Source organism: Amborella trichopoda, chromosome 8, assembly GCF_054954075.1.
Source record: "Amborella trichopoda isolate Santa Cruz 75 chromosome 8, AtrichopodaSantaCruz75HAP2 v2.0, whole genome shotgun sequence".
Taxonomy (NCBI): Eukaryota; Viridiplantae; Streptophyta; class Magnoliopsida; order Amborellales; family Amborellaceae; genus Amborella; species Amborella trichopoda.
The window spans coordinates 34,018,183-34,043,183 of NC_142343.1; the positions used below are offsets into that span (position 1 = coordinate 34,018,183).

At 38.9% G+C, this 25,001-nt stretch overlaps 1 protein-coding gene across 5 annotated transcripts in view; it reads right to left on the minus strand.

The window, feature by feature from the left end:
* The window catches only part of LOC110008332 (uncharacterized), a 37,482-nt gene extending 13,746 nt beyond the window's left edge, over positions 1-23,736 (minus strand). For 2 of the 5 annotated variants that reach the window (XM_088845626.1, XM_088845628.1), the window contains exon 1: positions 1-9,050. This exon is cut by the window's left edge. In XM_088845626.1, the coding sequence (XP_088701752.1) occupies positions 4,223-4,981 (759 nt within the window). In that variant the 5' untranslated portion in view covers positions 4,982-9,050 and the 3' untranslated portion in view covers positions 1-4,222. Of the gene's footprint in view, positions 9,051-21,976; positions 22,779-23,300 lie in introns of those variants that run through there. The other 3 variants (XR_016039720.1, XR_016039719.1, XM_088845627.1) reach the window with 3 other exon arrangements.
* Between the last annotated feature and the right edge of the window lie 1,265 nt (positions 23,737-25,001).

Here is a 25,001-nt window from a genome sequence, read left to right on the forward strand (position 1 = left end):
TCTGAATAGCTAAGTAGATGCCAAGAACTCTGCGAGGTTATTGGAAGCAATACCAAAATGTTTTGTAAAAGCAGCAATAAAGCCACCAGTGTTGTTCCTGATGACCCTACCACCACTTGCAAAACCAGGATTTTGCATGGAAGCACCATCAATATTGAGCATGTACATCTTCTTCATCTCCTTCTTCTTGTTCTCCTTCTGCTTCTCCTTCTTCTTGTTCTCCTTCTCCTTCCTTCTACTTCTTCTTCAATTTTGGGCTTGCACGTCTTCTCCTTCTCCTTCTCCTTGTTCTTGTTCTCCTTCTTCTTCTCATTCTCCTTCTTCTTCCTTCTGCTCCTCCTTCTCCCTCTTCTTCTTCTTCTTCTTCTTGTTTCTTAGTTCTCCGCCTTCTCCTCCACCTCCTTTCTTCTTCTTCTTCTTGTTTCTTAGTTCTCCGCCTTCTTCTTCTTCTTCTTCTTCTTCTTCTTCTTCTTGTTTCTTAGTTCTCCGCCTTCTCCTCCGCCTTCTTTCTTCTTCTTCTTCTTGTTTCTTAGTTCTCCGCCTTCTCCTTCGCCTTCTTTGTTCTTCTTCTTCTTGTTTCTTAGTTCTTCTTCTTGCTTCTTGCTTCTTCTTTCTTCTTTTTCTTCTTCTTCCTCTTTTGGCTTCTTGCTTCTTCTTCTTCTTCTTCTTCTTCTTCTTCTTTCGCCTTCTTTCTTCTTCTTCTTCTTGTTTCTTAGTTCTTCTTCTTGCTTCTTCTTTCTTCTTTTTCTTCTTCTTCCTCTTTTGGATTCTTGCTTCTTCTTCTTCTTCTCTTCACCTTCTTCTTTTTCTTCTTCTCTTTGCTTCTTGCTTTCTTGCTTCTTCTTTCTTCTTTTCTCTTTGCTTCTTCTTTCGTCTTTTCTTCTTCTTGCTTTTTCTTTTCTTCTTCTTTCTTCTAGCTTTCTTCTTCTTGCTTCTTCTTGCTTCTTCTTTCTTTTTTCTTCTTCTTCTTCTTCTTGCTTCTTCTTTCTTTTTTCTTTTTCTTCTTCTTCTTGCTTGCTTCTTGCTTCTTGCTTCTTCTTCTTCTTCTTCTTGCTTCTTGATTCTTAATTCGTTTTTTTTGGGTAAGTCAATGGGGGAGAAGCCCCCCTACTCAGTTTTTCATTAATTTAGATAAGAAATGCAACACATTTATTATACAACCCTATAATGACAGTTGCATTAGATCATGAAATATCAAAGGAGAAATAAAGTCTGGTGGACGACAATGCCAAATAGTAGTGTCGGGGCCAGAGGATGCAGTCTTAGCGAGGGCATCATCAACCATATTTGCCTCACGAAAAATATGTGCAATGGACCATCTGTTAGTAGATAGTCTTTGTCTCGTGGCTCATCAATGCACACTAAAAAATTGTGTTGTTTTGTATGTTGCGTTAAAGATGACTACATCACCAAAATGTTTGTATGAGATCCACGAGTGCAAATCAATCCATAACACATTACACACTTGGCCTTGCTCGTCAAGTTATATTTTGTAAAAGAACATTGGGTTTGATTCAACGTGCTCATGAAAGTAGGCCAAAAGAGGATGTCCATCTTTTCCCTTGACACTTGCCTTTCTTCGGGTGCTCTGGAAAAGGTTTTGGGTGTCTGTTTGGATGAAACATAGACCCTTTGCCCCACTCACATGCTCCATTAATATTTGCATAAATCTTGTGTACACCAACCCTCGCAGAATCATTTTGTCATTTCTTCTTACCACAGAAGATAGATGGAAATATTTGGTATTGGAGTCCCCATCCTTTAACCAGATCCGCCTTGACTTTTGCCTCCAGAAACTTTGCTCTTATCCCAACAGTAACTATAATCTCTGTGTACATTCTTTTGCTTCGGTCATGAGTATCTCATGCAAGGTGGACAACTGTTGCCTAACAGTTACAATAGATTCCCCAACATAACCAAATATCTACTTATTCCATGTATGCAAATCACCCCTTAACCTCTTTAGCTTTGAAACAAATCGATACATGGGCGTACCCCCCACTCTACCTTGCCAAGAAGCAGAGATAACCTTCTAAATACTTGAAAGGTTTTGGACCAACCGAACTCAGGTCATAAATATAAACCAGTAAAGGATAATGACCGGAAGTACCCTTAGGAAGTAACTCGACTTTGGATTCTGAATAATCCAAAACCCAGTTAATAGTTGCTATTGCATGGTCCAGTATCCTTCTAATGCATCTTCTGATCAGATGACTATTAAACCAAGAAAACCACCCTCTCACTACTCCAAGATCAGTTAAAGCACAATCAGCCATCACATGAGCAAAATCACATGAATCTGGGGGGAAAGAACTGCTACCCCCCATTCTTTCTGAGCTATCAACCAAGGAGCTGCAATAGCAGCCCTGATAATCTTCATGTGATCCCAAAGACAAGCTTTTTGACCACAAAGTTAAAAGCATAAACCCCTGAAATCACTGAAATTCTACCATTGCATAATCTAGTGGCCTCAACAGTTATCATTTGAGCATTAACATTAATCACTTTGATTCAGTAAATTAAAGGATTCCATAAATAAAGAATTAGGGATCTACCATCAACCTCATTGGCAATAAAATTATTATAAAATCCCAATTTGCGTGACCACACACGATGCAAATTTATTGGCAGCTTTGACTCTAACAAGAGTAAAAGACCAATATTGTGCTGATTTTGTAGAACCCCAATATCCAAAAATCTACCATGACCTTGAAGGCCTCTGACATTCCAAGGAACTACCGACATAAAAAATATTAAAGATTAAGTTGCTTGATAAAGGAAGCCTTACCTTCATTAGCTGATGGAACACATTGAGCCTTAACAGGAATCCCCTTCTTTCTGCCAATAACCAATAAAGACCCTTTTATTTTTGCAGCCGAGTTAGAACTTTATTTTGTCCCTTACTGAAAGCCTGATCTTGCACTCACTTGCTAGGACATTCCACTATATCATCCCCATCTGGCAAAGCCATACCAGATTTTAGTACTGACGTGACTGTGGGGTTTTCAACCTCAATTTGCTGCTGATAATCTACCATGAGAGCATTAGACACACCCATACCATCACTAACATCCATATGTTTCACTTGAGGCAACGGATTATCCTCCAAAGAACCAACATCAGTCACAACCAGGTTTTCTCTCCTACATCGTCTACAACTGCCAACTGTTGAAAATCAGCGGTTACTTGCTCCTGCTCACAACCAGTTGCATCAGGGACAACTTTCGTAGAGGCTCTTTGCTCATTAAGAGGAGCAACAACCGTCTTGTTCATGACACCAATCTCAACAACGCCCAACAAATCCACTTGTTCAACACCCGAATGTTCTCTTGCCTCCAAAGTAGTAGCAGCTGCTACTCTCGTCAAAGCCTCAGCTCCAAAGTACCCAGCAATTGAACTTGTGTCTCCCAAATTAGGGCCCACACCACACTCAACAATAGATTGGGCAGCAATAGCCAAATTTGCCTTACCATGCTCGAGGCCTTCCAAAATAGCACCATGCTGGTGTGGAACAGCAGCACCCAAATTCGTCTCACCATTATCAATATTATGCTCAGCCAAAACCTGAAATCCATTAGAAGATGAAGACACCTCCTTTTTATATACAAGTTGCTTTCTTCCCTTCACAACCTTCCTACCCTCCTCACCCGAGGGCAAAACAACACTAGAATCACTACTATTCTTTGCTACCCCTTTGGACTTCAATGGAACCTTTGAAACCAAGGATGCACGACCTAACTCAGCACTATGGCCAAGTCGATTACACTTGAGACAAGAAGTTGGAATAAACTATATATTATCTGTTGGCAATATTCCTTGCCCATGATATCAAACCAAACTTCTTTCAAACAAGGGTTATTCAAATCCATAGCAACACAGATCCTAGGCTCAGCCCGAGACCTGAGCTGCGTCAGTTTATCCATAAAATTAGGCTTTTCTACACTGGATGAAATTCTAAACAATATCCCAGGTGCCCACAAAGCAAGAGGAAGGTTAGGAAGTTTAATCCATACTAGGAATTCCTGTCATGTATGTCTCGAGGGTCGAACTGAAGGGTCCCACTCCTGCAATACCAAGCATTTTTTATTGACAAGCCATGGTCCACCAGTGTGTGCTATCTCCATTTCCTCCATAGATTTACAACAAAAAATTAAAAAACCATCTTGAAGTGAGAAAATTTCAAGGTTATTCTTCAACCTCCACTTTTTTTGCAACATGTCCTTCATATACCTCCATTCAGGTCTGCGACCCAAAAAAATCCAAAAAGACAATTGTCCCATTCTTCCAAGCAGGATTCAACCAGCTCCTCTTCAATTTTCATGTAACACTTTTCATTGATTGTTTCAGTTGGAGTAAGTTCGAGATTCTCAAAATAACACATACCATTTTGAATCCCTTTATGACCAAACAAAAGGTCCTTGGACTTACCCAAGTCCCAACAATTACTAGGGCCCCAATCCTTGACCTCCCCATTCTTTGGAGCAGCTAACAAGGGGGGGAACTCCTCCTTTCCATTGGAAAGATTATAAGAGTTATTACAATTCATAGTTGTGAGAGAAATAGGATCAGCAGCAGATCCTTTGCCTTTGCCTTTGCCTATGATGGCTTTAGCATTATTAACATTCTCCTCCATAGGACCATAAGTGCGGCTGTTCCTTTGACGACAATTCCTGCTGGTAAGAACACCATTGAACCCAATACCACTGCTGCGAACAGCATTTGTGATCAAAATACCAGAACTATTGTGCAAATTTGAGGAAGCATTAACACTAACATCCTTAGAAAGCCGATGTGCAGAACCATCGGCACCCATAGCAAGAACATCATGCTCAGTCAAAGGTACATCATGTTTACCCTTATCACGAGCACAAGAAGCCTCACGATCATGGACAAGACCAGGCCCATTGACAACACCAGAAACCTTGTGATGAATAAGTCCACCTAACAATTTTGAGGAGGCAAAATCAGAAATATCTACCATATTCGAAGAATACCAGCAGCATCAGATGTAATAGACTTAATTGAAGAATCAGCAGTATCCAAATAAAGGGCACGATGATCTTTGAAAGACTCATGATGCGCACCCAAAAAACAGTCACGGGTCTCACCCAATTCATCTTGATCATCAGATCTATGGTGAACACACACATCAACAGAGACTTCACGAGAGGCAAGCCCTTGAACATCTCCAGCAGGATCAACAGGTATAACAATACCTCGATCTCCCCCAACCAGGTTTAAACCAGCATCTAAACTATGAGATTCATCAGCATAACCTCTAGCTTGACCTTCACAATAGTTTAGCAGATCCATAGCAGAGAGTTGTGTGAAACCATGGTCACGAAGGCCAGAAGCATCAACAAGAGAACTTCCAGATCTAGCCATTGAATGATAACCAGATCCAGTCAATACACAATACCCAAACCCCAAATCCTCCTTCACAGATTGAAACCACAGCACGATAATCCTCCTTGTCGTAAACACCAGATTCAGGAACATCTTTTCCATCCTTGTGACCACCATAACCAGCCGCACAAGCCTTGTTGCCAGAACCAGAACCACCACCATATTCTTCCACTTGAGTCCTCAGATCTGGTGGTTTCCCATCCATAGGAAGAGCTTCAACATAACCATGACCACCCAAAGCAACCACACGGAGATCACAAGACCTCACGGATATGGCTGCAGCACAAGCTCACCATCCTCACGGTCATAAACTAAAGTGGTAAGTCGGTGGGGATTTGGACCCCTACCCTTTGGTGAGAATGGAGTCAGAGACTAAAGTGGCAACCACATGGATTCTTGCTTGTTCTTTCTTCTTTTGTTCTTCGTTCTTCGTTCTTCGTGCTTCTTGCTTCTTCTGCATCTTCTTGCTGCTGCTGCTACTGCTACTACTACTCCTCCTCCTCCTCCTCCTCCTTCTTCAGCAGTGTTTATTAAACACAATGGGGATCCAGCTGGATTCATTAAACACAATGGGGATCCAAATGGGACTCGGCAGAACACCGATCACAGGTGAAGTCGAGAGTTTTCCTTGGGATTCACCACAAAGTTGAAGCCGACTAAGGCAAGCCCAGATGTGAGTCTCCGATTTTAATAAGAGACGTTGATGCAGCAAATGCCCCAGCCGATAGTTCGTGGCTGGGCCAAGAAGGGTCGTAGGCCCCAAGAGGGAAAGAAAGGGGCAATGATGTAATAAGGGGGATTATTAGGGTTATTTTAATTATTTTATTTTATTATTCTGTAGTTTATTTTTCTTAAGAATAGGAAGTGCGCAGGGATAATTAGGTAGGCATGAGTTTATCTTGTGCTTGATATTGATCAATTGGGTTGGTTAGTTTGAGGAATATAAATAGGATAAGGATAAATCTAGAGGGTTTAACTTTTCAACAATAACCAACGTTGAGAGGCTATGGGTAAAACGTGAGCTAACTATTTTAGAAGCAAATCTTTGGCACGTAAAGTTAATAGAGAGAAAATAGGTTAAAAGAGAAAATAGGGATAAGAGATAACGTAAGAAAAGTCCGAGTGTAGAGAGAGGTTTTTCTTTGCTTAGTTATTGTTTATCTTCTTGTTAGTCTATTTAAAGGGAAATCTCCCTTCATTGTTAATTAGTAAATGAGTTTAATAGAATTTGGTCTCATGAAGAGATTGTTTTGGGGTGGATTCCCTTGCAGACTTTTGAGAGAGGGTATATTCTCTCAACCTTTTGCTTTTTATTGTTAGTTTCTACTTTTATTTTCTCCTTGCATCAATTGCTATCAGAGCGAAGTTCTAATGGCTTTAAAAGAGACACCCCTCGATGGATTAAAGTTATCGATTAAAGTAGTTCAAGCCCTAGCAGAGAGAGTAGACAAATTCATGCCCATAGCTAAGAAAGTAGATGAGCTTGCGCAAAAGTTCGCTCAGCTTCCGCATGGAAAGAATCCGAAGACCGGTGTTGGAACTCAAGGCAACAGAGATGAAAGAGGTATGCATCTTGTTCCTAACCAACCTCGGGTGGCCCCGGTTAGTGACGAATTCAATGAACGAATTCTTCGGTTGTTGGAAAGAGAAAGAGAACCTGAAATAAAATTGATATTCCAGAGTTCCATTGTCGATTGCATGCAGATGATTATCTTGATTGGCTAAGTAAAGAAGAGAAATTGTTTGAGAACAAAGATATTGCAAATCACAAAAAAGTAAAATTAGCAACCACAAAATTTTCTGGCCATGAATTGGTTTGGTGGGACAATTTGCAACAGGATCGTCTTCAACAAGGCAAGGAAAAAATTAAATCGTGGGAAAAGATGAAGACGAAGATGCGCCGAAAATTTTTACAAGTAAATTATGCTCGAACTTTGTACCAAAGATGTCAAAACCTCAAGCAAGGTGAAAAGTCGGTAAGTAACTATACTGAAAAGTTCTATATTTTCACATCTAGGGAAAATTTACATGAGTATGAAGATCAAAAAATAAGTCGCTACTTGAATGGGCTAAATCAAGACATTCAGAATGAATTGGCCTTCAAAGATGTCTATAAGATGTCTGATGCTTATACATTGGCCCTCAAAGCAGAGGAAATAATCAATCTGGGCCTTGGGAGAAAAAGCGTAGTGACAAGAGGCTTTAATTCAACATAGGGGCAGCAAGCTTTAACCTTTAGAAGACCACCTATGGGGGGTGCAAACCAAACCTCTCAGAGTTTCCCAACTAGGCCAAACCTTAATATGGGGAGAGGTGGTGTTGGAAGAGGGCTGGGAGCACCTAAAACACCTCATGATGATACACAAATTGTGTGTTTCAAGTGTCAACAGCCTGAGCATAGAGCATTCAATTGCTCCTCACGTCAACCTCCGGTCAAAGTTCAATTCGCAAAAGAAAATTATGAAATTGAAGTCGATGAGGGATACACCCATGAAGGCCATGATGATAATGGGACGAGCCAGTTTTATGAAGGGACTGAGCCTTTCAAAGGTGAGATTGAGGAGTCATATGGAGATGAAAGGGGTGAAGCCTTAGTTGTCTAGCGAAGCATGCTATCAACCCCAAGACTTAGTGAGGAAGAGAAGTGGCTGCAACACAATACTTTTCGAACAATTTGCACATTAGGAGACAAGTTATGCACAAAACTAACTGATGCAGGGAGAAAATAAAAGCAGAAAAATAACAATAAAAAAAAGAAAGGTTGATAGAATATATCCTCTCACAAAGGTCTGCATGGGAATCCACCCCAAAACAATTTCTTCACGAGACCAAATTCTATTCAACTCATTCGCTGATTTACAACGAAGAGAGATTTTTCTTTAAATAGACTAAATAGAAGATAAACAATAACTAAGCAAAAAAAAAAAACTCTACACACGGACTTTACCTACTCTATCTCTTCTCCCTATTTTCTCTCTCTTAACTTCACGTGCCAAAGATTTGCTTCTAAAATAGTTAGCACACGTTTTACCCAAAGCCTCCCAATGTTGGTTATTGTTGAAAAGATAAACCCTCTAGATTTATACTTATCCTATTTATATTCCTCAAACTAACCAACCCAATTGATTAATATCAAGCACAAGGTAAACTCATGCCCACCTAATTATCCATGCGCACTCCCTATTCTTAAGAAAAATAAACAAAAGAATAAAAAATTAAAATAACTCTATTAATCCCCCTTATTACATCATTGCCCCTTTCTTTCCCTCTTGGGTTCTACGACCCTTCTTGGCCCAGCCACAAACTATAGGCTGAGGCATGGTTGCATCATTCCCCCCAGTCGAAAAGAACTCGAATCCAACGAGTTGGCTTCACTATAGATACGGTATAAGTCTGGATCCACCTTTTGAACTCTTGCTCAAAAATCCACTTGCTAGCAGAGTATGGCCTACCCTTCCATTTGACTAGATATTGGCGATCAGAACCCTTTCGAGTTTGAAAGGGTGTTTTAAAATGTGGGATGCGGCCCTGATGCACTGGGGGCCCGAATGCGGGTGCATCGCGATGATGCGGTCAATAAATTTAAAAAAATTCTAAAAAATTTTAAAAAATAATTTAATGCAAAGAAAAAAATATGAAGGTGAAATATGTGATAGTAGGTATTTTAGTTTAATGACTAACTTCAAAACTATCAGCTATCGGAGATTCTATATTCAGTTATCCACCCATATAAGTATTTCCACAGAGCAAGCATATCACACAATTTCTATCTTTGGGATTTTTTAGTTTAGCATATTTTCAAGCCGTATCTTTATTACTAGAAGATTGGGAAGAAGATATTGTCCCAAAAATATGTATAATAGTAATATTCTACAAGAAGGAAAAGAAATTTACCGACTCTGCGAAGTACTGCTCGATTTCTTTACCACCTCTGAAACCCCCGATTTTTTATCACAAATTCACCCTAACATCTCCAAATCAGCAATCAAAGGCATTCAATGAACATCCAAGTATCAAACAACCGCCAAATCGAAGATTTCAATAAAAAAAATTCCGCCTAAATTTTTTACCTCGATTTGATGCAAAAATACCACAAAAGTGGCAGAAAATCTTCGTTTAGGGCCCATAATACCCCCCCCAAACAGTTTCCCCAACATTTGGATGGTCAAAACGACCATTTTACCCCTTCTCGAGGGCAAAACAGAAAAAACATTCGACAAACACTGTAACAGTGGGACGAGGTGCGATGCGGTATACGGCTACAATGCGGTGCATATGCGGCCTGATGCGGCGCATATGCGGCCGCATCTGTCAAAAGCGCATATACGCCTGTTTCTGATGCAGATGCGAGCGCATCCCGTATGATGCGACCGCATATGAGGCGATGCGGCCGAATTTTAAAATATTGGTTTGAAAGCTTTCAATCTTCAAAACTTGCTCAACTTCCTCATCTTTCTTTCTTGTTAATTGCTTCATCAAATCAACTACTTCCTCTTCAACTTCTAGAGGGTCTCCACGAAACTCAATAAGTCAGCAACATTAAATATTGGGAAGATATCCAATACCTTTGGTAATTCCACCTTATATGTATTGTTCCCATATTGCTTCAAAATGCGGCAATGGGCCACCTTCTTGGACTTGAGTTTATTATAGGTTCCCAATGGAAACCTCTCCTTTCACAAATACACTATTACTAAGTCACCCTCCTTGAAAATTTCTCTCTTCTACACTCAAAAGAGGCTTTTCGATACTTTGCATTGCTTTTCTCATTTTTCTTCTTGATTTGAGCTTGCAAATCTCGAATATGCTCAGCAAAAGCATTGGCATTATCACTTATCATACATAGCATGTGTAACGGCACTAGGTCCAACACATGACTAAGAGTCCACCCATTAACAATCTCAAATGGTGATTTCCTGTAGACCGATTTAATGAACTGTTGTAAGCAAACTCAGCCTGGGCAAAGCGAGGTCCCACTGAGATATGCTATCACCAACAATACTCCTAAAACTTGCACATCAGGAGGCAAGTTAAGCACAATACTAATTGATGGTGGGAGCAATACAAACATTGTGTCTAAAGAGATGGTGGATAAACTTCAATTAAATGAGCATAAGCACCATCGCCCATATCACATCCAGTGGTTCAAGAAAGGAGGTGAGGTACAAGTTCTTCCTCAATGTTTAATCTCTTTTTCCATTGGTACTAATTATAAACATGAACTGGGGTGCGATGTAGCACCAATAGATGCATGTCACATATTACTTGGTAGACCATGGCTTTATGATCATGATATGGTACATAAAACTAGACCAAACACTTATTCTTTTGTCAAGGATGGTATTAATATCACAATCCACCCTATAGAGCAACTTCCTACATCCAAATCCACTAAGAGGAGAATCCAAAGTTGCTTAATGTGCAAAAATTAAAAGAGGGCAGCAAGGATATGGATGTGATTTATGTGTTGCTTGCAAAATAAAATTATGCACGGATTGCAATTCCTAGGTCTCTTGAACCTCTACTTGAGGAGCATAAAGACTTGATGCCGGAAGAATTACCTAATGGCCTTCCTCCAATGAGAAATATTCAGCATCACATTGACTTGGTGCCTGAATCTAGTATACCAAATTTGGCCCATTATCGAATGGGCCCCATGGAACATGAAGAGTTGCACAAACAAGTTGATTTGCTTAAGGGATTGACTCGAGAAAGCACGTCACCATGTGCTGTCCCTGCATTACTGACTCCAAAACAAGATGCGTCATGGAGGATGTGCGTGGACAGTCAAGCAATCAACAAAATTACAATCAAGTACCAATTTCTCATACTCAGGCTTGATGATATGTTAGATATGTTGAATGGAGCCAAGGTTTTTTCAAAGATTGAATTAAGGAGTGGGTACCATTAAATTCGGATTCGACCTGAGGATGAATGGAAGACCCCATTCAAAACTTGAGATGGATTATATGAGTGGCTTGTAATGCCATTCGGGCTTTCTAATGCACTAAACACATTCATGCTCCTAATGACTGTGGTACTTCGTTCTTTTATTTGTAAATTTGTTGAGGTTTATTTTGATGATATCTTGGTTTTTAGTGCTAACCCACATCACCATCCTAACAAATAGGAACAAGTTTTTGATGTGCTAAAGAAGGAATCACTTATTGTGAATTTGAAAATATGCTCATTTATGAAAGACAATGTTGTCTTTCTGGGGTATGTTGTTTCATTTGAGGGAATTAAGGTGGATCAAGAAAATGTGAATGTCATAGCACAGCCAAAGTCACCCACTGAGGTGTGTTCTTTTCAAGGCCTAACGACCTTTTATTGTCGATTTATCAGAAATTTCAGCGCCCTATTAGCACCAGTGACTGATTGTATGAGAGCTGAAAAGTTTTCAAGGAGTCCCGCTGCTAAAATGAGCTTCACTCTAATTAAACAAAAGATGATGCAAGCATCAGTACTTGCCTTACCAGATTTTTCTAAGGTGTTTGAGGTTGAAACCGATGTATCAAATGTTGGCATAAGGGCAATTCCGACGCAAGCACCAGTACTTGCCTTACATTATTTTTCTAAGGGTTTTTGAGGTTGAAACCGATGCATCAAATGTTGGCATAAGGGCAGTTCTAAGTCAAGAGGGGCGATCAGTGGCCTTCTTTAGTGAGAATTTGAATGAAGCACGTAAGAAGTATTTTTCAGTGGTGCAAGCCTTGTGCTACTGGACGTACTTCCTGATTCATAGGGAGTTTGTTCTATACTCAAATCACGAAACACTTAAGTATTTGAGTTCCAAGAAGAAGTTGAATGCGCGACATGCTTAGTGGATGACCTTCCTTCAAAAATACGCCTTCCTATTAAAGCACAAGGCTGGAACACAAAATAAGGCAGTTGATGCTTTAAGTAGTACGGTAGTGTTGCTTAGAACTTTGTCTATGGAAGTGTTGGGGTTTGAAGTGAGAAAAGACCAATATAAAGTTTACTCATTTTTCAGCAAGGTCCTTGAAAGGCGTGTTGATGGGCGAGACCCCAGGGGTGAGTATCTCATGCATGATGGTTGTTTATTTAAAGGAATGTGGTTATGTATACCAGATTTCTCCCCAAGGGAGAAGATAATCATGGAGCTCCATGGTAGGGGCATAGGTGGGCACTTTGGGAAGGACAAAATCATGGCTATGGTTGGAGAAAAGTACTTTTGGCCACGTACGCAAAGGGATGATCGATTTGTGACCCGATATCGAACTTGCCAAGTATTTAAAGATCACACAAAAAATACAGGTCTTTATACTCCTCTTCCTGTTCCAGATGCTCCATAGGTTGATATCTCTATGGACTTTGTACTTGGGCTTCAACATACCACACGAGGTATGGACTGTATTTTTGTTGTTGTTGATCGATTTTCCAAACTAGCACATTTTATTCCTTGTAGGAGAACAATGGATGCTACACACATCGCCAATCTCTTTTTCAAAGATATTGTGAGGCTACATGGTGTTCCTAAGTTTATTACAACCGATCGGGATACAAAATTCTTAAGTCATTTTTGGCGCACTTTGTGGAAGCGCATGGGAGCTAAACTTCAATCTTCACATTTCCTTGATCCACCTTAATTCCCTCAGATGAAACAACATACCCAAGAAAGATGATATTGTCTGCCATAATTGAGCATCTTTTCATATTCACAATAAGTGATTCCTTCCTTAGCACATCAAAAACTTGTGCCAAATGGTTAAGATGATCTTGTGGGTTAGCACTAAAACCCAAGATATCATCAAAATAAACCACAACAAATTTACCAATAAAAGAACGAAGTAAGTCAGTCATTAAGCGCATGAATGTTCTTGGTGCACTAGAAAGCCCGAATGACATCACAAACCACTCGTATAGTCCATCTCGAGTTTTGAATGCGGCCTTCCATTCATCCTCAGGGCGAATCCGAATTTGATGGTACCCACTCCTTAAATCAATCTTTGAGAAAACCTTGGCTCCAATTTAGCATATCTAACATATCATCAAGCCTAGGTATGGGAAATCAGTACTTGATTGTAATTTTGTTGATTGCTCGACTGTCCACACACATCCTCCATGACTCATCGTTTTTTGGAGTCAGTAATGCAAGGACAGCACATGAGGATCTGCTTTCTTGAATCAATCTCTTCTTAAGAATATCAACAACTTGTCTGTGCAACTGTATATGTTCCATGAGGCTCATTCGATAATGGGCCAAATTTGGTAGATTAGAATAAGGCACTAAGTCAATGTGATGCTGAATATTTCTCATTAGAGGAAGACCATCAGGTAATTCTTCAGGCATCAAGTCTTTATACTCCTCAAGTCGAGGTTCAGGAGACATAGGAATTGCAATCGGTACAGAATTTTCTTTTGCAAGCAACACATAAATCACATCCATATCCTTGCTGCCCCCTTTTAATTTTTGCACATTAAGCAACTTTGAATCCTCCTCTTTAGTGGATTTGGGTATAGGAAGTTGCTTTATAGGGTGGAGTGTGATATTAATACCATCCTTGACAAAAGAATAAGTGTTTGGTCTAGTTTTATGTACCATATCATGATCATAAAGCCATGCTCTACCAAGTAATATGCGACATGCATCCACAGGTGCTACATCGTACCACACTTCATCTTTATAATTAACACCAATGAAAAAAGGGATTAAACATCGACGAAAAATTGGTACCTCACCTCCTGTCGTGAACTACGGGATGTGATATGGGTGTAGGTGCTTATGGTCATTCAATTACAATTTATCCACCATCTCTTTAGATACAATGTTTTTATTGTTCCCACCATCAATTAGTATTATGCATAACTTGCCTCCAGATGTGCAAGTTCGAGGAGTATTGTTAGTGATAGCATATCTTAGTGGGACCTTGCTTTGCCCCAGGCTGAGTTTGCTTAAAACAATTCAGTAAATCAGTCTATAGGAAAATCACCATTTGAGATTGTTAATGGGCGGACTCCTAATCATGTGCTGGACCTAGTGCCATTACCCATGCCAGGCAAGATAAGTGATAATACCAATGCTTTTGCTTGGCATATTCGAGATTTGCAAGCTCAAATCAAGAAGAAAATTGACGAAAGCAATGTAAAGTATCGAAAAGCCTCAAATGAGCATAGAGGAGAGAAAATTTCCAAGGAGGGTGACTTAGTAATGGTGTATTTGCGAAAGGAGCGGTTTCCATTGGGAACCTATAATAAACTCAAGTCCAAGAAGGTGGGCCCTTGCCGCAGTTTGAAGCAATATGGGAACAATGCATATAAGGTGGAATTACCAAAGGCATTGGATATCTCCTCGATATTTAATGTTGCTTACTTATTTGAGTTTCATGAAGACCCTTTAGAAGTCGAAGACGAAGTAGTTGATATGATTAAGCAATTATCGAGAAAGAAAGATAAGGAAATTGAGAAAGTTTTGAAGAATGAAAGCTTTCAAACTCGAAAGGGTTCTTATCGCCAATACCTAGTCAAATGAAAGGGTAGGCCATACTCTAGTAGCATGTGGATTTCTGAGCAAGAGTTCAAAAGGGTGGATCCAAACTTATACCGCATATATACTAAAGCCAACTCGTCGAAGTCGAGTTCCATTCAACTGGGGGGAATGAGGCAGCCATGCCCCTGTCGATAGTTTGTGGCTAAGCCAAGTAGGGTCATAGGACCCCAAAAGGAAAGAAAGGGGCAATGATGTAATAAGGGGGATTATTAAATTTATTTTAATTTTTTAATTTTATTATTCTTATGTTTATTTTTCTTAAGAATAAGAAGTGAGCAGGGATAATTAGGTGGGCATGAGCTTATCTTGTGCTTGATTTGATCAATTGGGCTGGTTAGTTTGAGGAATATAAATAGGATAAGGATAAATCTAGAGGGTTTATCTTTTCAATAATAACCAACGTTGGGAGGCTTTGGGTACAACGTGGGCTAACTATTTTAGAAGCAAACCTTTGGCACGTGAAGTTAAGAGAGAGAAAATAGGGATGAAAGAAAATAGGTTAAGAGAGAAAATCGGGAGAAGAGATAAAGTAGGAAAAGTTCGTGTGTAGAGAGAGGTTTTTCTTTGCTTAGTTATTGTTGATCTTCTTTTTAGTCTATTTAAAGGGAAATCTCCTTTCATTGTAAATCAGTGAATGAGTTGCATAGAATTTGGTCTTGTGAAGAGATTGTTTTGGGGTGGATTGCTTTGCAGACCTTTGAGAGAGGATATATTCTCTCAACCTTTTTTTTTTAATTATTATTTTTCTGGTTTTATTTTCTCCCTGCATCAATTGGTATCAAAACGAGGTTCCGATGGCTTCAAAAGAGACATCCCTCGATGGATTAAAGTTATTGACTAAAGTAGTTCAAGCCCTAGCAGAGAGAGTAGACAAATTCATGCCAGTAACTGAGTTCGCTCAGCTTCAAGATGGAAGGAATCCGGAGACCGGTGTTGGAACTCAACGCAACAGAGATGAAAGAGGTATACATCTTGTTCCTAACCAACCTCGGGTGGCCCCAGTTAATGACAAATTCAATGAATGAATTTTTCGATTGTTGGAAAGAGAAAGAGAACCTGGAATAAAATTGACTAGAGTTCCATTGTCGATTGCACGCAGATGATTTTCTTGATTGGCTAAGTAAAGAAGAGAAAGTGTTTTGAGTACAAAGATATTGCAGATCACAAAAACAGTAAAATTAATAGCCACAAAATTTTCGGGCCATGCATTGGTTTGGTGGGATGATTTGCAATAGGATCGTTTTCGACAAGGTAAGGAAAAAATTAGTTCGTGGGAAAAGATGAAGACAAAGATGCGCCGAAAATTTTTACAAGTAAATTATGCCCAAACTTTGTACCAAAGGTGTCAAAACCCTCAAGCAAGGTAAAAAGTCGGTAAGTGACTATACTAAAGAATTCTATATTTTGACATCTAGGGTAAATTTACAAGAGTATGAAGGTCAAAAAATAAATCGCTACTTGAATGAGCTAAATCAAGGCATTCAGAATGAATTGGCCTTCAAAGAAATCTATAAGATGTCTAATGCCATACTTTGGCCCTCAAAGACGAGGAAATAGTCAATTTGGGCCTTGGGAGAAACAGCTCAGTGACAAGAAGCTCTACTTCAACACTGGGGCAGCAAGCTTTAACCTTTAGAAGACCACCTTTGGGGCGTGGACACCAAACCTCTTAGAGTTTCCCAACTAGGCCAAATCTTAATACTGGGAGAGGTGGTGTTGGGAGAGGGCTGGGAGCACCTAAAACACCTCGTGATGATACACAAATTGTGTGTTTGGGCATAGAGCATTCAATTGCCCCTCACGTCAACTTCCTGTCAAAGTTAACTTCGCAGAAGAAAATTATGAAGTTGAAGTCTATGAAGATGATATTGGGACGAGCCAGTCTTATGAAGGGACTGAGCCTTTCAAAGGTGAGATTGAGGTGTTGTATGGAGATGAAAGGGATGAAGCCTTAGTTGTCCAGCGAACCATGCTATCAACCCCAAGACTTAGTCAGGAAGAGAAGTGGCCGCAACACAATATTTTTCCAACAACTGGCACATCAGGAGACAAGTTATGTACAATACTAATTTGATGCAAGGAGAAAATAAAACCAGAAAAATAACAATAAAAAAAATAAAGGTTGAGAGAATATACCCTCTCTCAAAGGTCTGCAAGGGAATCCACCCCAAAACAATCTCTTCACGAGACAAAATTCTATTCAACTCGTTCACTGATTTACAATGAAGGGAGATTTCCCTTTAAATAGACTAAAAAGAAGCTTAACAATAACTAAGCAAAAAAAACCCTCTCTGTACAAGGGAACATTTCCTACTTTATCTCTTCTACTTATTTTCTCTCTTAACTTATTTTATGTCGTCCCTAGTTTCTCTCTCTTAACTTCACGTGCCAAAGATTTGCTTTTAAAATAGTTAGCCCACATATTGATTTACAATGAAGGGAGATTTCCCTTTAAATAGATTAAAAAGAAGATCAACAATAACTAAGCAAAAAAAAACCTCTCTCTACACACGAACGTTTCCTACTTTATCTCTTCTACTTATTTTCTCTCTTAACCTATTTTCTGCCATCCCTAATTTCTCTCTCTTAACTTCACGTGCCAAAGATTTGCTTTTAAAATAGTTAGCCCACATCTTACCCAAAGCCTCCCAACGTTGGTTATTGTTGAAAAGATAAACGTCTAGATTTGTCCTTATCCTATTTATATTCCTCAAACTAACCAAACCAATTGATCAATATCAAGAACAAGATAAACTCATGCCCACCAAATTATCCATGCGTACACCCTATTCTTAAGAAAAATAACCACAAGAATAATAAAATAAAAAAAATTAAAATAACCCTAATAATCTCCCTTATTATATCATTGTTCCTTTCTTTCCCTCTTGGGTCCTACTACCCTTCTTTGCCCAGCCACGAACTATCGGCTGACGCATGGCTGTCTCATTCCCCCCAGTCGAAAAGAACTCGACTCCTACGAGTTGGCTTTAGTATAAATGCGAAATAAGTTGAATATGCTCAGCAAAAGCATTGGCATTATCACTTATCATACATAGCATGTGTAATGGCACTAGGTCCAACACATGACTAAGAATCCACCCATTAACAATCTCAAATGGTGATTTTCCTGTAGACCGATTTACTGAATTGTAGTATGCAAACTCAGCCTGGGGCAAAGTGAGATCCCACTGACATATGCTATCACCAACAATACTCCTCAACTTGAACATCAGAAGGCAAGTTATGCACAATACTAATTGCCGGTAGGAACAATGAAAACATTGTGTCAAATGAAATGGTGGATAAACTTCAATTGAAGGAGCATAAGCACCCACGCCCATATCACATCCAGTGGTTCAAGAAAGGAGGTGGGGTATCTGTTCTTCCTTGATGTTTAATCTTTTTTCCATTGGTTCTAATTATAAAGATGAAGAGTGGTGCGATGTAGCACCTATGGATGCATGTCACATATTACTTGGTAAAACATGGCTTTATGATCATGATATGGTACATAAAACTAGACCAAACACTTATTCTTTTGTCAAGGATGGTATTAATATCACACTCCACCCTATGAAGCAACTTCCTACACCCAAATCCACTAAAGAAGAGGGTTCAAAGTTGTTTAATGTGCAAAAATTAAATGGGGGCAGCAAGGATATGGATGTGATTTATGTGTTGCATGCAAAGAAAATTCTGCACCGACTGCAATTCCTGGGCTCTTGAACCTCTACTTGAGGAGTATAAAGACTTGATGCCTGAAGAATTACCTGATGGTCTTCCTCCAATGAGAAATATTCAGCATCACATTGACTTGATGCCTGATTCTAGTCTACCAAATTAGGCCCATTATCGAATGAGTCTCATGGAACATGAAGAGTTGCACAGACAAGTTGTTGATTTGCTTAAGAAGGGATTGATTCGAGAAAGCCTATCACCATGTGTTGTCCCTGCATTACTGACTCTAAAAAAAGATGGGTCACCGAGGATGTGTTAGATATAATTAATGGAGCCGAGGTTTTTTCAAAGATTGAATTAAGGAGTAAGTACCATCAAATTCAGATTCACCCTGGAGATGAATGGAAGACTGCATTCAAAACGCGAAGTGGACTATATGAGTGGCTTGTGATGCCATTCAGGCTTTCTAATGCACCAGGCACATTCATACGCTTAATGACTGAGGTACTTCGTTCTTTTATTGGTAAATTTGTTGTGGTTTATTTTGATGATATCTTGGTTTTTAGTGCTAACCCACATGATCATCTTAACCACTTAGAACAAGTATTTGACGTGCTAAGGAAAGAATCACTTATTGTGAATTTGAAAAAATGCTAATTTATGATGGACAATGTCGTCTTTCTGGGATATGTTGTTTCATCTAAGGAAATTAAGATGGATGCAGAAAAGGTGAAGGCCATAGCTCAGTGGCCGATGCCAAAGTCACTCACTAAGGTGAGTTCTTTTAATGGCCTAGCGACCTTGTATCGCTGATTTATCAGAAATTTCAGCACTCTAATAACACCAGTGACTGATTGTATGAGAGCTGAAAAGTTTTCATGGAGTCCCGCTGCTGAAAAGAGCTTCACTCTAATTAAACAAAAGATGATCCAAGCACCAGTACTTGCCTTACCAAATTTATCTAAGGTGTTTGAGGTTGAAACCGATGCATCAAATGTTGGCATAAGGGCAGTTCTAAGTCAAGAGGGGCGACTAGTGGCCTTCTTTAGTGAGAAGTTGAATGAAGCACGTAAGAAGTATTCGGTCTATGACCTCGAGTTTTATGCAGTGGTATAAGCCTTGCGCTACTGGAGGCCCTACCTGATTCATAGGGAGTTTGTTCTATGCTCAGATCATGAAGCACTCCGGTATTTGAGTTCTCAGAAGAACTTGAAAGCGCGACTTGCTAAGTGGATGGCCTTCCTTCAAGAATACACCTTCCTATTAAAGCACAAGGCTGGAACCCAAAATAAGGCAGTTGATGCTTTAAGTAGAAGGGTAGTATTGCTTAGAACTTTGTCTATGGAAGTGTTGGGATTTGAAGTGATAAAAGACCAATATAAAGTTTACCTAATTTTCAGTTAGGTCCTTGAAAGGTGTGTTGATGGGCGAGACCCTATGGGTGAGTATCTCATGCATGATGGTTGTTTATTTAAAGGTGTGCGGTTATGTATACCGAATTGCTCCCTAAAGGAGAAGATAATCATGGAGCTTCATGGTGGAGGCTTAGGCAGGCACTTTGGGAAGGAGAAAATTATGGCTATGTTTGGAGAAAAGTATTTTTTGCCACGTATGCGAAGGGATGTTGAACGATTTGTGAGCCGATGTCAAACTTGCCAAGTATCTAAAGGTCACAGACAAAATACAAGTCTTTATACTCCTCTTCCTGTTTCAGATGACTCATGGGTTGTTATCTCTATGAACTTTGTACTTGGACTTCCATGTACCACACGAGGTATGGACTCTATTTTTGTTGTTGTTGATCGATTTTCTAAAATTGCACATTTTATTCCTTGCAGGAGAACTATGGATGCTACACATAACGCCAATCTCTTTTCCAAAGATATTGTAAGGCTACATGGTGTTCCTAAGCCTATTACATCTGACCAGGATACAAAATTCTTTAAGTCATTTTTGACGCACTTTGTGGAAGCGCATGGGAACTAAACTTCAATCTTCACATTTTCTTGATCCACCGTAATTCCCTCAAATGAAATAACATACCCCAGAAAGACGACATTGTCCGTCATAGTTGAGCATTTTTTAAAATTCAAAATAAGTGATTCCTTCCTTAGCACATCAAAAACTTGTTCCAAGTGGTTAAGACAATCGTGTGGGTTAGCACTAAAAACCAAGATACTATCAAAATAAACCACAACAAATTTACCAATAAAAAAATGAAGTACCTCAATCATTAAGTGCATGAATGTTCTTGTAACATCCATAGGTGTTACATCACACCACACTTCATCTTTATAATTAGCACCAATGGAAAAAGATATTAAACATCGAGGAAGAACTGGTACCTCACCTCCTTTCTTGAACCACTGGATGTGATGTGGGCGAGGGTGTTTATGCTCTTTCAATTGAAGTTTATCCACCATCTCTTTAGACACAATGTTTTCATTGCTCCCACCATCAATTAGTATTGTGCTTAACTTGTCTTCTAATGTGCAAGTTTGAGGAGTATTGTTGGTGATAGTACATCTCAATGGGACCTCGCTTTGCCCCGGGCTGAGTTTGCTTACAACAGTTCAGTAAATCAGTCTACAGGAAAATCATCATTTGAAATTGTTAATGGGCGAACTCCTAATCATGTGCTTGACCTAGTGCCATTACCCATGCCAGGAAAGATAAGTTATAATATCAATGCTTTTGCTAAGCATATTCGAGATTTGCAAGCTCAAATCAAGAAGAAAATTGAGCAAAGCAATGAAAATGATCGAAAAGCCTCAAATGAGCATATAAGAGAAAAAATTTTCAAGGAGGGTGACTTAGTAATGGTGTATTTGCAAAAGGAGAGATTTTCATTGGGAACCTATAATAAACTCAAGTCCAAGAAAGTGGGTCCTTGCCGTATTTTGAAGCAATATGGGAACAATGCATATAAAGTGGAATTACCAAAGGCATTGGATATCTCCCCGATATTTAATGTTGCTGACTTATTTGAGTTTCACGGAGACCCTCTAGAAGTCGAAAAAGAAGTAGTTGATATGATGAAGCAATTACCGAGAAAGAAAGATGAGGAAATTGAGCAAATTTTGGAGATAAAGCTTTCAAACTCAAAAGGGTTCTTATCCCCAATATCTAGTCAAATGGAAGGGTAGGTCATACTCTAATAGCACGTGGATTTCTGAGCAAGAGTTCAAAAGGGTCGATCCAGACTTATATTGCATCCTATACTGAATCCAACTCGCGGGAGTCGAGTTCCGTTCAACTAGGGAGAATGATACAGTCATGCCCCAACCGATAGTTCGTGGTTGGGCCAAAAAGGGTCGTAAGACCCAAGAGGGAAAGAAAGGGGCAATGATGTAATAAGAGGGATTATTAAGTTTATTTTAATTTTTTTTATTTTATTATTCTTTTAATTATTTTTCTTAAGAATAGGGAGTGCGCAAGAATAATTAGGAGGGCATGAGTTTATCTTGTGATTGATATTGATCAATTGGGTTGGTTAGTTTGAGGAATATAAATATTGATCAATTGGGTTGGTTAGTTTGAGGAATATAAATATTGATCAATTGGGTTGGTTAGTTTGAGGAATATAAATAGGATAAAAATAAATCTAGAAGATTTATCTTTTCAACAATAACAATAAGAAGCTTTAGGTAAAATGTAGGCTAAGCGTTTGAAGTTAAAAGAGAGAATGTAAAGATGAGAGAAAATAGGTTAAGAGAGAAAGAGAGAAAATAGGTTAAGAGAGAAAATAGGGAGAAGAGATAAAGTAAAAGAGAAAATAGGGATGAGAGAAAATAAGTTAAGAGAGGAAAATAGGGTTGACAGAAAATAGGTTAAAAGAAAAAAATAGGGAGAAGAGATAAAGTAAGAGAGAAAAAAGGGGTGAGAGAAAATAAGTTAAGAGAGAAAATAGGGAGAAGAGGTAAAATACAAAAAGTCTGAGTGTAGAGAGGTGTTTTTTTCTTAGTTATTGTAAATCATTGAATGAGTTGAATAAAATTTTGTCTCGTCAAAAGATCATTTGGGGGGGGGGGGGGAGGGAGATTCCCTTACCGACCTGGCTATATTCTCTTAATATTTTTTTGTTATTTTTCTGGTTTTATTTTCTCTTGTTATTTTTCTTATTTTCTAGTTTTATTTTCTCCGTGCTTCAAAGGTTTTCTGGTTTTCTGGTTTTATTTTCTCCCTGCATCAAAGGTGCAACCAATAGTAAACAAAAGAGGGCTTCAACAGGGATATAAACAATTCAACAGAGATATAGAGAAAGAGAGGGATCCATCTAAGTTACCTGGTTATCAAAAAATTTACAGATAGATAGCTCTTCAGCAGGGAGAAAGAAACAAGTGTTCAACAGGGACATAAAGAACTCAACAGGGATATAAAGAACTCAACTGGTTCTCAAAAATTAACAGATAATTAACTCTTCCTCAGAGAGAAAGTGAGAGCAATTCAACATGGTTAACATTATTCAAAATCTTGGAGAGAGAAAGAGAGAGCGTAACTTATCGTGTACTCCAATTCCAAAGCAGAAACCATTGCCCTGTGCAACCTCATCTCACCCACCAAATACATGCTCCAACAAAAAATCGCAGAGAGAGAGAGAAAGATTTTGCTAAAATATGGGACCAAGAAAGTAGAGGAACAACGCATCTCACCCACCAAAGTCATGCTCCAACAAAAAAAGCTGGGAGAGAAAAAGAGAGCGTACCTTGACAACGTGTTCTCCGATTCCAAAGCAGAAACCCTTTCCCCTGCGGATGCTCATCTCACCCACCAAAATCATGCTCCAACAAAAAACGCAGAGAGATCTTACTGAAACAGGGGATCCAAAACGTAGATGAACAACGAAAAACGAAAGGCCGGGAACGAAGAAACCAGAGAGAGAGATGCAGGGATAGAGAGAAGGTAGAGATCTTTATAAGTTCAGAGAGAGAACGGTTTAGGGATAGAGAGAAGGTAGAGGTCTTATAAGTTTAGAGAGAGAGAGAGAGTTTAGCGATATTGAGAGAAGGTAGAGATTGAGGGAAAGAAGCTGGTAGAATTGATGAGAAAGAACCTGAAGATTTTATACGCTCCGTTGGGTGGGTCCAAAAACGTGGTCTAATAAAGTGATGCCACATGAGCAACAAGAATATTTGATCATTTGAATTTCTCTCTTCTTACTGGTGGCCGCGTATTTCGATCTCTTTTTTGTCATGTTTATGGGTTTTAGAAGGTTTGAGATCAAAATCAAAGGTTTTGGAAAGTTTGCACGTTGGCTTCGAACCTCTGTCCAAGTTGTTATGCATTAATTACGGCGGATTATGAGGATAAAATCGTGATTAGTTCTATTATCTCCAATTTATAGGATAATTAGTGGGATTTAAAAATGTATTATTTATTGCAGAATAAATTTTTTTATTAGAATTATTGAATATATATTCAAATGGGAAAATATCATTGGTAATAACCATTAGGTCCCATTTAATAAGTTGTTTCCTTTTTTCTCTTTTTTTTTGGGGAGATAGGTGGAATTGAATTGAGAAGCCCAATTCTTAATTTTATGAGAATTTACTCTTAAAATTTCTCACACCTCCTTAAAAAATAATTTAAATATCTCTTGTGGTTAACTACTAAGGTCCAAGCGCAAATTCTTAATTTTATGAGAACTTACTTTTAAAATTTCTCATACCTCTTTTTTTTTGGGTAAATGAATTTCTCATACCTCCTTAAAAGATAACTTAAATATCTCTAAAATGTCCATTTTCAATGTTAGAAAATTTTAAAAGTTGGGCATTTAACAATGTGATTGTTAAGAGGCTTCGACTTACTCTTAGTGGGTCAAATTACTAAAATATCTCTACTTGTTCATGGTTTCTAACATTAAATAAAGGCATTTTTTATACATTTGAAGATATTTGTAACCAATAAAATGAAAAAAAAGGAAAAGAAAGAAAGAAGTGAAGTAAAAATTGTAGATACCCCGCACTTTGGACATTCTAAACAACCTCCCCCAACCAAATTTTTTCTCACAACTTTTACCCCAAAACACCTTTTTATTTAACAAATACCCTTACAAGTCAAAAGGTTATTGTAATTTGAATACCCTTACAAGTCAAAAAGCTATTGTAATTTGGAACAAAATGCCCTCGCTCTCTTATTGCACCCACGACTTAATTTTTTCCAAATTGTCCGTCCGGCATTGTACTCTCGGTCCAGCATAGTGTGCATGCGGTCTGCAGAATGTAAGCATGGTCCAGTAGAATGAGAGCGCAGTCCAGCAAAAGGTGACATCGGTCCTGCGAAAGGTGACATTGGTTCAGCAGAATGAGAGCACAATCCGGCATTGGGTGCGACATAATGTGAGCACAGTCCGGCATAATGTGAGCACAGTTCGGAAAAATGTGACATCGGTCATGTAGAATGTGAG